This window comes from Mustela putorius, unplaced genomic scaffold, assembly GCF_011764305.1.
Source record: "Mustela putorius furo isolate JIRA1106 unplaced genomic scaffold, ASM1176430v1.1 tig00003834_pilon_pilon_pilon, whole genome shotgun sequence".
In the NCBI taxonomy this organism is placed as follows: domain Eukaryota; kingdom Metazoa; phylum Chordata; class Mammalia; order Carnivora; family Mustelidae; genus Mustela; species Mustela putorius.
Window position 1 is genome coordinate 56,663,909 of NW_025421987.1, and position 12,822 is coordinate 56,676,730.

Here is a 12,822-nt window from a genome sequence, read left to right on the forward strand (position 1 = left end):
TCATAAACCCAGCCCACTTGGGTGGGTTTTCATCTTTTCAGAAATTTTGATGACACTGAGCTGACTTGGGGAATGTAGGGCTTTAAAGGAGAGCTTCCTTCTTTTGTTGACTTTATTCTGTTGTTATGAAATGCATCAAGCCAAGAATCAGAAAGAGGACTTCCATTTTGGGGGCAGAGACAACACTCTAAAGGCATTTACTGCACTCACTACTTGTTGTATCATAAATCCACACCGTCGTCCTATAAAGAAGATAATATTATCTCAACTTTAGAGATGAAGACATGAGGTTCAGAAAGGTTAAGTAATTTGCCCAAGGTACATAGCTAGTGGGTGGTAGGGCCAGGATTTTAACCCAGGCTGTTCAGGTTCTGGCATCCGTGCTGTAGAAACACTAATGTAGAAACATCCCACCAACCAGCTCTGGGTCCTTGGTTGAGGATCTCGGTTGAGACATCTGACTTCATTAATATAGAGTGGTAAGTTTCAAATATGTTATCTGCAAGTTCCTAACAATCTCGTAATTGTTTCCATTTCATAAGATGAGAAAATAAGTAGTTGAAAATAAGTCACTGAATTTACCTATGTGTCTACTCCCTAAAATTTGTATAAGACATTGTTAAGTAACAGGCATTACATTCTATTATCATTTCCAAGCCCCTAAGGAAAATGTAAAAAGATCATATTTCTCTTTATTATATGATCTTTGAAGAGAAATGAAAGACCTATAGTATTTGGTTTTCCAAATGTAAAAAATTAAATATATGGATTTTTTCTAAGTACTACTTTAAAAAAAAAGTATTACTACTTTGCTATGCACTATCTGATGCAGAGATAATCCAACCAGAAAACTAAGCAACCTAACCAAATATAGACCATATCTTGTGGCTCACAACTTGGAAGCATCTGGTGTGTTTCTTTGATCTATCCCAGAAAGATGTCTTCAGCAATTCTCTTGATTCCATGCTTTTGTCATTGCCCTTGAAGAGCTCTGCACAAGCAGTGGTTATGAAAAGCTGTATCTGAGCTCTGCTCTCCCACTCCACTCCTGTGCCTTTCCGTAAGGTTTGCTCCCAAACCTTAGCCTTGGCCATTAATAATTTCTGAGGGCAGCTCCCCATAAGGTGTACACACCTAGCTGCTTTGAGGTACATAACTCAAGTTGAATTCTTGTGCCTTTCATGAATTTGAAATAGCCTAGCGATAAGAAATTCAAAGTTATTGGACTTAGCAGAAAAGTCTTGGGAGCTCCTTTGCTCTTCCTGACACCTCACCTTTGCTGGCCCGGTGTTCCTGCATCATGGTTGTTGGCAGCTGCATGCTGAAAGTTTTGAAGTCATCATTTGTCACATTTCCAGGAACACCTAGAATTCTTAAATTGGTTTTTAGTGCTTTACCCCCCCAGGCTTCCCAACTAGTGACTGAGATAAGGCCACTTTGAGAGAAAGCGTGGCCATATCTGTCATCCGTGGTCCACGTACCTGTCCTTCTAGTGCCGTTTCAGTCAAGGAGCCGGTGCTTTCTGAGGCAGCTCGAGGATGGGCCAGAATCTTAGGGACCGGGCCACACGTACTGATACCTTCTTACTTGATGGGCCAGAAGTGAGTCTTCTTTATGTAAATGTTTGTTACTTCATTAAAACAAGATTGAAGTGGCAAGGTGACATTAAAAAAATAAAGCCAAGAGGTCATTGTGATTGGCCCAGTCAACAAAGTCTAGAAGCAGACTTTGAAACAGTATTCTTATTTTATTCTAGTCATATGCTGCATTCTTGGGGAGGAAAAAAAAAAATACTTGGTAATGTGATTTGTTGAGAACTCCCATTAGCCTTTGGCTGTTTAATATTCAAAATAATTGTTTACAGGAATGTCTCTCCTTTCTGTACAGGGTTGTGTGTACCCAGAAACAGAAACATGGCTTTATATACCTTGATTATGTGCTATCAAGTTTAAAAAAAAAAAAAGGTGGTTTTTTTTTTTTTTTTTTTGGTACTGCTTGCAAGTTCAGCATTTACAAACATACACACACTCACGCATGCACAAAGGTAAAATCTAGAAAAATCCTTGTATTCCATAAATCGCATCAAATGCTGATTAGATACTTTATTATATATATTCTACCCATTTAAAAAAATCACAAACACTGTTTCACATAATGTATTAAAATAAGTTAGGGCTCCTATGATATTTGCAACATTACAGCATGGTCATACCACCGTTTGGAAACTTAGAAAGCTCAGGATTAAAAAAAAAACAAACAAACACAAAACAATACTAAAAGACATTATAGTTTTCAAACAAGCATCCTAGGCCAGTTAACGATTACACTGTCAAGTGGAGAGGAAGTAACATTAAATCGCTTTCTTTTACGTTCACATAGCTATGCTAGAAAAATTTTAATGCGTTTGCTAAGTGAGTTTATGTGTTGGAGAAACACAGCAAAAGCATTAATTCTGACACGAAGCCAGTATGCCGAGGAGCTGCGCCCATGACAGCCGCTGGTGCCATGCAGAGCGAGGGAAGCCTGGTGCAGAAGACCCACTGGACCGCCTGTAGTCAAATTTGAGAAGAGAGGGTTAAGTAAACAAGTGTGGTGATCAATGCCAAATTCGAGTGATGAGGAGTTCTATGGTAACAGAGGGTAGAGGGAAAAAAAAAAAAACCCTCTTCATAGTTGGAGATGTGGGCGGATCAGGGGAAACTTGAAGAGAAAGAGTCGTGATTCTTGAAGCGTGATTAGGAATTAAACAGAAGGGCTGGGCAGGAACAACCTCCCATGTAGAGGGAAAAGCATTGTTCAGAAGAAAGCTGTGAGGACGCATGTCTCCTTGGAGACCTCACATACAATCAGAAATCTGAACCTGTTTCTGTTTTTCAGTAGTAGAATACCACGTAATGTATAGAAGGGCAATGACCCAGGAGATTTTTAAATAGTCCTGCCGAGATTGTGATGAGTGAGGAGTGCCAGGGCATTCGGGGCTCGATGTTCTCCAGAGGATGCTAACGGCCGGCTGGCCCCAAGAACCACTGGTTTCAGGATCACCTGGAACCAGACACACCTGTATCCAGATCCTAAGTCTTTCGTGCTCTCCTTTGCGATGATGAACACGTAATCTGTGTGAGCCCTTTTCCTTGTCTGCAAAATGGGAGGGACTAATAAAACCCACCCGACAAGACTCTAATTCTTCACACATTCCTTCCTTCACTCCCTTAGTCTGTGTATGTTTATTGAGTACTTACTATGTGCTAGGCATCTAGCTCGATCCTGGGGATTTAGCAGTGAGTGATACAGATAGCCGCCCCTGCCACAATTCACAACTAGAGTTGTTGACTGTGTTTGCCCAGGGAGTTTATATTTTACTGTTACATGAGTTAAATCGAATAACATAGGTAAAGCCCTTAGCACAATGCCTGGCACAAAATAAATGGAAGGAATTATAGCAGTAATCATGTTTGCACACATTTAGCTAGGGTCATCATGTGAAATTGGACATCATTTTAATTTCTAATAAAGCCTGATGACTTTAATGGAATCAGAATGTCTCATTTAAAACAAACCAGGGATTAGCCCATAAATGCACCAGGACTCGTAAGGTTGCATTTTGTTTTTCTCTGCTCAGGGTGTTCACTTGCAAAAGGCAATCATAAGCCAGCATTCTTTATGCCTTCCAGGAACAGAGATATCTGTAAGTCATTATTACAAGGATGTAGTCAGTATCAAATACTCCAATTAGGTAGTTTTATGTTATCCTGTGGATACTTCAGAGAAAATGCAAGGCACTTGATAATACCACAGTATTAACATCTGCCCTTGCCTTTCTGCCGAAACCCTCCCCGGGATGGCTTTTGGAAAGGAGACTTGGCAGTTCAAGCGCCTCACTAATCTGATTAGGGCGCTGATGGGGCCAAGAAGTGACCTACCTCCGACAAGGTGCTCTTTGAAAAAAGAAAGTAACAAATTTACAAAACCCCCAAATAAAGGAAGGAATGTTGCCCTTTCTGGGGGCAGCTTTTGGGATCAAGTTTCAAAGTATAGAGCTATTATTATTGATCCTCTGCTGGTTTAGCAAATAGCTCCACTTATCTGAAGAGGGAACAATTGGAGAGAATGCTTGCTGAGTAGTTGATGTTTCAGATTTTTCAAGCTGCTAGATTTTACTTGGGTGACGGTGCCCTAAAATTTTTCAGATTTGAATTTGCTCTGCTGCATTAAGTCAGAAAATCAATTCACGTGACACCTCTATAGAAACAATCCAGCAGGAAAATTGTTGCCAGTTAGTGAGATCAATATTTTTTATTTAGGAGAAGTATTCTTTTATCTGTGGTATGCAACTGCTGCCTCAGATGCATCATGGATTATAAATTTATCTTATTCATTGGGAATTAACAGAGCTGCGCTTTATTGGTCACTGGTCTTATTTTCTTAAAATAAGAATGCTTTTCTTAAAAAAAATGCTTTTCTTGCCTCCAAATACGTTTTTAAGTTTGACCTCTGCTTCTAAATAATGTACAGTGACATAAACATCTCCGTAACTTTGCAGAGTACACATTAAAAATCTACTACTTGGAAATCCCTGTTAATTCATAGCAATAGAATATGAAGAGGAGTGATACAGACTGGCTGTGCTCTCCAAATTTTAAAACTGGGCTTCTGGTCTTTTATGCTAAATTTCTTATAATTTTTAAATGCCTGATAGAAAATGAGAGTGCTGGTCTGGTTGAAATTGCACATAGTGTATCTGACAGTATGTAATGGTGAATGTTCGACCTGAATATGTTTGAAGAGCAGTCCAAGTTCGACGTGGATTCACGATACAGGTCAGCCCTTGCCAGGGCACTACACTTAGCAGCCATTAGACCTTGGAGCAGCGTAAGATGAGCTGCTTTTCAAGTAACTGTTGATGGACAGAGATTGCTCTGGGCCCCAGTTTCTGACCAATTATTGATTGTTTGTATGTGGAGAGCTCAGGTAGTTTCAGTGTTTTGGGCAGAGATGGGGGCGAGGATCAGAGGTATTCCTTTAGGCCACTTCATCAGGCGGGAGCCCTCAACCTGGCAGGACAGCTAACCATGGCATTCAAACCAGCACGTCTGGAGGCATAACTATAACTTGAAAATCCCAGTGGAAGGTATGGTGTATTGTTTCTTCTCCCAAGTGAATCAAATTACGTATGAAGTATTTTATTTTCCGTGGTCTCCTAAGTAAGAATGTATACACTAGCTGCAAAGATTTTGTCCTAAAACAATTTGTGAAGTCAAAAGACGAGTGCATCCCTTAGAACAGGGATTTTTCAACCTACGCACTATTGACATTTGGAGCTGGGTAATTCTTTGGTGTGAGGGGCTCTCTGGTGTGTTGCCAGTCACTTAGCCTCATCCCAGTTCTCTGTGCATAGACGCAACAGCACCCCCAAGCTGTGACAATCGAAAATGTCTCCAGACATTGCCACATGTGCCCTACACATGGGACATGTGCCCTGCCAAGGCACAAATCACCCATAGAGACTTGAGAACCACTGCCCCAAGAAAAACAACACTTGAATTCCATTTTACTTTTCTTAGTGCTGGACAAGTCAGGGCCTGACTAAATAAGGACAGTTTATTTTTTAAAAACATTTCTCTTGAGCTGTAAGAATTTTATTTATTTGTTTGTTTATTTATTTATATATTATTTTTTACTTTTCATTATGTTATGTTAGTCACCATACAGTACATTGTTAGTTTTTGATGTAGTGTTCCATGATTGTTTTTGAGCTATAAGAATTACTTTTACATTTCAATTGCATAGAATTTTATTCCAAAGCTCTCTTGAATACTGTGTAAACTCAGGGTTCTTTTAACTTCTTACTTCTGTAAGAGGGAAGAATTAGCTACATTCTAGTGTTCCCCGCATTCTAGTGTTCCCCCTCATTCTACGATTCTGTTCCTTACCACAGGGTAAAGAAAATTAATTGTTCAGAAGTCCTTTAAAGAACAGGATCCATTTTTATCCATGAATTTTTGGGGTTTGGAGACATTATTACAAAAAATATTAAACTTCAAGAATTGAAACCCCATTGAATTAGAAAGTTAAAAATAGACCACCCATCAGGTGGAAAATTGTTATGCAACATTTATGCTTTAAAAACTGGAAAAGCGGGCACCTGGGTGGCTCAGTGGGTTAAGCCACTGCCTTCGGCTCAGGTCATGATCTCAGGGTCCTGGGATCGAGTGCCGAATAGGGCTCTTTGCTCAGCAGGGAGCCTGCTTCCTTCTCTCTCTCTCTGCCTGCCTCTCTGTCTACTAGTGATCTCTCTCTCTGTCAAATAAATAAAATCTTTAAAAAAAATTAAAAAATTAAAAAAAAAACTGGAAAAGCAAATCGCTAAAGTAGCTTGCAGGTAAATTATTTAATTCTACTCAAGAACAGATGTATTTCCTGATGTGCACATCTTCATATCACAAGTAGAAACCACCCTCCTGTATCCATGAAAGCATTTATGGCAGAAACCCTGTCTTGTGACATTTTAGTCAGTGCTACCTTGTATATTTCCTTGAAAAATCTTGTAGCCTTTGTTTAGTTTTCTGTTTCAGACTTCACATGCAGAATGGTTTCTCCCTAGTAAGGTAAATTCTTTGTTAAATATTTCCCAAGGGTGTGATAAGCTGGTGGAATATTTATAGTTTCTCCAGAAAAAACATGCAACAAGTGAATATGCCAAATGCTGTGCCTTACGTGTTCAAAAGAAATCATGTCATCATCATCTTTCCCATATCCCATGAGATTTATTCACAGTTTATATTGACTGTGAAACTCTGTTATCCCCTGGGAGTCTTGATTTATTTATTCCAGCTAATAGGACACTTGCAACCCATTAACAGTTGTAAACAGGTCTTTCAAGTTCATCTGACATAGCAATTATAAAATGTATTTCTTAGACAAGTTTCTGGGATTAAATCTGGGCAAAAATGAAGATGAGGTGACCACAAGAAGTTACTGTATCAAATAACTGGTCTGTTATTCAAAGAGAAATTATAAGTATTACAGACAACAAGTTTCAGAATCCCAGCAGAAATTTAATGGGTAATTCACCGATTATATTTTAGAAAATCATGGACTTGATGAATGCTTATTTTCAAACGATTCTTATCCCAAATGGGAGTAAATAAACAAAGAATTCAATGGGGGCGGGGGAGGAAGGGTGGAGGGCAGGAGGAATGGATCATGGAGGGGTGGGTGAAGGAGCGATGTATAACGTGGGATAGCAAATTCGAGCCAAGACCTGTAATTAAATTTTGCTTTTTTATTTTCTTTTCCAGCCAATGTTTTCAGTTGCACCAAGCTTAGCCACCAATGCATCAGCAGCCTTTAATCCCTACCTGGGTCCTGTGTCCCCAAGCCTGGTTCCAGCAGAGATCTTGCCGACCGCACCAATGTTGGTGACAGGGAATCCTGGGGTCCCTGTACCTGCGGCTGCAGCAGCTGCCGCACAGAAATTAATGCGGACAGACAGACTTGAGGTAGGAGCGATTAGTCGGTTTCTTCACGGGCTCCATCCTGATTTTCAAAGTGTGCTGTTCATTGGCTTCTTCCATGGCCATGAAGGTTAAAAAAAAAAAAAACAAAAAACGAAGAAGATATTTTGGTTTAGTGTCTAGAGCATTTTGGGAGATTTGAGGTATGCTATGTTTGACAAATGGAATGTGTGTAAAGACCACAGTGTCCCTTTGCATAAGGGTGCATAGAGACTTGGACTGGGGTCAGACTGCCATTCACCTCGTTATGTCTCAGGCTCCTCGTCCTTAAAATGGACGTCATAATGGCACTTCCCTTAAAGAGGCCGATTTCTGGCACACAGCAAAGCTGTGAGCAAAGCACACAGCTCCCTACATGTCCGTTGTTGCTACTATTAATAACAAATTCTGTTCCTCCCCTGATACTTTTGTCACAACAGTTTGCTCAGTGACTATGTATCAAGCAATTTAAAATTTATTATCGCAAGTTTCTCACAGGCCCCACAGTATTTTGGTTGGAATAGCAAAGCCTCTTTGCTTGCAAAGTGTGTTCTGTTCCAAGTTTTTAAAATTGGAAGTTGCAGCATGCTCAAAGTCTCAGAGTCAAGGATGATCAGTTGTATGTGCTTTGGTATTGCAGCGTGAAAGAGAAATGAAAGGTAATTCTTACACTGAAGTGGTTGTTCAGAATTTCGGCATGGCTGTAAATGAAGGGATTTGGTAAACTCCAGATGAGGGGAAAAAAAAACAATGGCAACATTACTGTACAGTGAGACTCTGAAGCCTGCCATTCTTGTCCAACTAAGGAACAAAATGACTCTTTTCTTCTTTTCCCTGGTTAGGATGAGGCAATACTTAGGACTGAGAAGTTTTGAGTGTTGTTAATTACTGAGAAAGAGGCAAAATAAGACTGTTGTGTGAACATAATTGACACTCATAATTCATCGGTTGAGCAGGAATTCATTTAATAAGCACCAGTTTCTTGTTGATAGGGTTTCACTGCATGCACTGCAGAAGGGATCTCAGATTTCGGCCTAGTTTTAACTGCCACCACCTTTTTTGATGGTAGTAATAATAGTGGGTATTTTTTGGGTATTTACTATCTACCAAACACAGCATCAGCCCATCACATGCATCGCATAGTTCATCTTCAAAACAGGATTCTGAGGAAGTTACTATCATTAGCTCCATCTTACAGGGCAATAAATTTAGGGGGAAAGTCGGGGCACAACTTATTTGAGGTCGTAGAAAGGATGTTCCAATTGGGTATGAACATAGAACTCTACTCTTAAACATTGTATAACTCAGTCCCATATAGGTGATAGGACAGGGAGGAAGCAAGCGATTCTGGCTCCCGTATTTTCTTTCGAGTTCTTTGTTTGCTTGTTCAGACTTAGTTCTTACCTTTCGTGCATATTTTGAAGAAAACTACTAATGACGAGAGGACCATATGGAGAACCAAGAAGGGATTCTGAGACCTTGGTTGCACGCCCCCTGTGAACCAGAGACCAGGGTGTGCTAGAGATATACTTTGCTTTGTGGGTGGTTGGTCACTGTGCAGTTGCACTTGTTTCACTAGTAAATTGATGCTGTTTGCAGCATCATAAATAAGAGGAACTTTAGGAAATTGTAAATATTTAAAAATTACTGGATGCTTAAACATGTGACTCACCTTCCCCCTGCCCCAATCTTTCCAAAGTGCACCCTGGATTCCTAATGCGTAATTGTGGATTGAAGGGAACCCAGTAGGCAACACAGGATGAACTTTAATGAATTACTTCTTAGGAGGAGATGATATTTAGGAAGCTTAAAAATCTCTATTGAAATCTCTTTCAAGGCTGAGCTATGTGGTCAGAACTCTTAGAAACTAATCCTCCCACAGTTTTAGGTAGTCTGTAATTGGCTGTACTTTGTAGTGTGTTTAATTAAAGTAACGACTTTATCATTGGTTGGGGGTTTCTGTCTTTTATCTTTTTTCTTTTTCTTTTCTTTCCTTTTTTTTTTTTTTGTGAGGAGCTGCCATGTATATTTTGTCATCTTCTGCTTTACTCACAAGTGGCTGCTGCTCCAGGACTGTCATTTCCTCTCAACCTGAATTTCTCTGATCTAAATGTTTGATGGTGGGAAGGCAGCTTCCTATCTTATTCTGGCAAAGAGGATCTGCTCCAATGTCAAGGTTACAGTCTGTTAGCTTATTACAGTGTGAAGTTCAGGGGCATGGCTTTCTGCTCGGCACTGAGATTCCAGACCCTTCCTCTCTTCAGCTTATCTCCTCTCTTGCTAATTGCACTAGGATCCTAGCATACTAGGATCTAAATGGCTTGGCAGTGAGAGCACACACTTATTTGCCGACTGGCCACATGTTTATCATTTGGACTTAAATCTATAGTTTTCCCTCATGGAACTCTGAAGTACGTGTTTGAATTTTGAGTTCCTTTTAAGGTGAAAGAAGCTTAAGTTAGTTTAAATATCAGCTAACTCTTCTTGCCACTTCTTTCTTCTTGCTGCACATTGTTAGACCATAAGGACATTAAAAATGCCATAGATTATCAGCGTTCTAGTTCTTCTGTTTGAAAGAACTGACATATTTACAGCACCTGATATGAGTCTACAAAAAATGTTAAATCTAATGATGGGAACCCAAGAATAGCGATTTTGCTAATTAGGTGAGTAGCCTTGGGTTGAATTTCTCATCTTTTCTGAGCTTTATATTCCACACATATAAAATGAGAGGGTTGAAAGAGAGAATGTGTAGGGCCGCTTCCAGTTAGAAGTTCTAAGGGACATTTAGGTTGTCTTTGTGCTTTTCATGCCACTTTAAACTATTGAAAATTTTATTTAAATATAATATATAAATAAGCCTATTTAAGTATATAAATAAACATTACAAATTTTATTAAATATATAGATGTAAAACACACACATGAACTTTGTATCAGTATGCCTATTATCCATCCTTTATTGGATACCTTTTAGTTAGGAGTCTTAGCTGCTACTTTCTGTGCTGTAAAATTCAGTATTTATGGTATTCTGTAAAGAAGAGCAAATCTCTTAAATATTGGTCACTGAAATGAGAAGCTTTTAAAATTCCATTCTGTGACTTTGGGATACCTTTTTGTAATTTCTAAGCAGCAGCTTATTTTCAGTCATTATTTTCAGGAATTGTTAAATCTATAGGTACTGGAAAGGACTAAGGTTTTCAGTCATATCTGTACTTTATTATGAAGAGCAACAGTATCCAAGGTAGAACGAGGGAGCATCTTTCAAGTAAAAAATATTGTGAGGAATATCTTTGAAATCTTTTAACTGCTGTCTTACCCATAACAAGAAAAAGTCCATATCAGGATAGTGCCAAGCTCATAAATGATACCCAATAACTTGCTAAATGAATGCATAAATGAGCCAGTCAGCCAGTTAATTAATTAATCACAAAAAGACATGACTTTATTCAGAGTTTAGTGTAATCAAACAGAGAAGATAAAGCATGACAGATTTTTAACATTTGTTAACATTCTCCTTGGGAACGTGTTTACATTTTGAGCATTCCAGCTATAAAATATGGTATCTTGTTCATGCCCCTGGTCCTAGAGCAGTGGTTTTCAAGTTTCAGTGTGATTAGAATCACTTGGGACAGTTGCTAAAAATGCAGACAAATAGACTACATAGACCGATGCAGTAGGTTTGCAGTGGGGCTTGGGAGTCTTTTTACAGATCTGTCCAGTGATTCTAAATGTCAATAGTCTATAAAATACTTAGCCCACAGGATGCCAGCACCTGCTATTTAAGTGCTGACTTTTCATCATTTACCTTATGTCCAGTTATTTGTGACTCGGAATTAAAAACCTGCCTCCTCCAATACACTGAACATTTGACATTTTATTCAGTTGCAAGAACACAGTGCACATAACGAAATATTTCAAGTAAATTGATAATTTTTAAGGTCCTTTATACTGCTTACTAGCATTAACTAAACAAAAAAATTAACCAGAGATCATATATTTCAGATGCTGATGAAGATACTAGATTGCTATTTGGTTAAGTGCATCATTTTTATAACAACTGTCTATATGAGAAAAACATAAGATATATTCCAGAAAAGGTGGGCACACCACTTGGCTTCTGATGTTTTCCAGTTGGAGTTGGTTTGTTTTTAAAATAGATTATTCTTGGGCTGGAAGTCTTATTCTACTGACATAATCATGACACGAGTACCTAATTTAGGCCATTGGATGCTGATCGCTTCTTTTCCTTATGGACACAGAAAAGTCTGGTGACTTTTCGCATGCAGGCATAAAACAGTATGGTCTTGATTGACTACATAAAAAAAGAGCATTAAAAGCTAAATGAGGATTCGAGTAATAGTAGAAGGCATGTCTAGCTTGAGATCTTTATAGGAGTTTCACAGATTTGTCATGATCTATTACGTAGAAAAGTCATTTGATTCAAAATAAGATTAGAAAAGCAGATGCTTTTAATGAGAGAAGCTTATTGATAGGATTATTTTCATTTTGTATTTTTGTGGAAGGTGTTTAGCTACTGCTTGTCTACTTTAATTTCTTTAGAACATTACTAAAATATGACAAGTTTCAAGCACACAGGTCTTTGTAGTTTATTTTTTTTTATCTGTCATAGGCTTTAGAATAACTCCTTACAATGTCGTCATATCCCCTTTGAAATGTCTAGTCCATCAGTTATGATTCTCTGTGGCTAGTTGGAGTTTTGTTTGGGGAGGAAAGAGCTGTAAACTTGTAAGTTGTTTGAAATACAGTAATTACTAAGCTTAGCCACTCATTTTTGCTGTTCTGCCACTCCTTTCTTCCTTCAACTTAAAGCTATTTCCCTATCTTCATTTATCTATTTCCCTAACTTCCCTATCTTCATTTATCTAGAAAAAATAATAAAAATAACTATAGGTTTCAGCATTTTGGCATATTGATGAGCCTGTTGATTTATACATTCATTCATAGGAATGACTAACTGAAGACCTGGAAGTAGATTTAATGGAAGGTTTGTTGTTGTTGTTTTCAGTTGACCATTCCTATATATTCCTATATATTCAGATTTATTTATTCATATTTTTAACTACATGAGGTAAAGTGGCAAACTCTTAGCTATATTATCTATATGCTTGTTCTCTGGACTAATGGTAGTGAGAGGTTCTGCCTTTTAGATTTCAAAGACAATTCCCATTTGATCTTAACAGAAATCCTCTGAGGTAGCTGACATGGGTGTCTGAAGTCTAGGCAGACCAAATTATTAGATAACAGATATCGTCAGATAGCTGTCTTGGGAACTGAACTATACAGTTAGCTAAGATCATTACCCATAA

General features: G+C 38.5%; 1 protein-coding gene across 18 annotated transcripts in view; it reads left to right on the plus strand.

Moving 5' to 3' along the window:
* Positions 1-12,822, plus strand: part of MBNL1 (muscleblind like splicing regulator 1) — a 198,993-nt gene that overhangs the window by 162,581 nt on the left and 23,590 nt on the right. For all 18 annotated transcript variants that reach the window (XM_045088529.1, XM_045088538.1, XM_045088530.1 and 15 more), the window contains one exon: positions 7,299-7,499. In XM_045088529.1, coding sequence (XP_044944464.1) covers positions 7,299-7,499 — 201 coding nt within the window. The remainder of the gene's footprint in view (positions 1-7,298; positions 7,500-12,822) is intronic.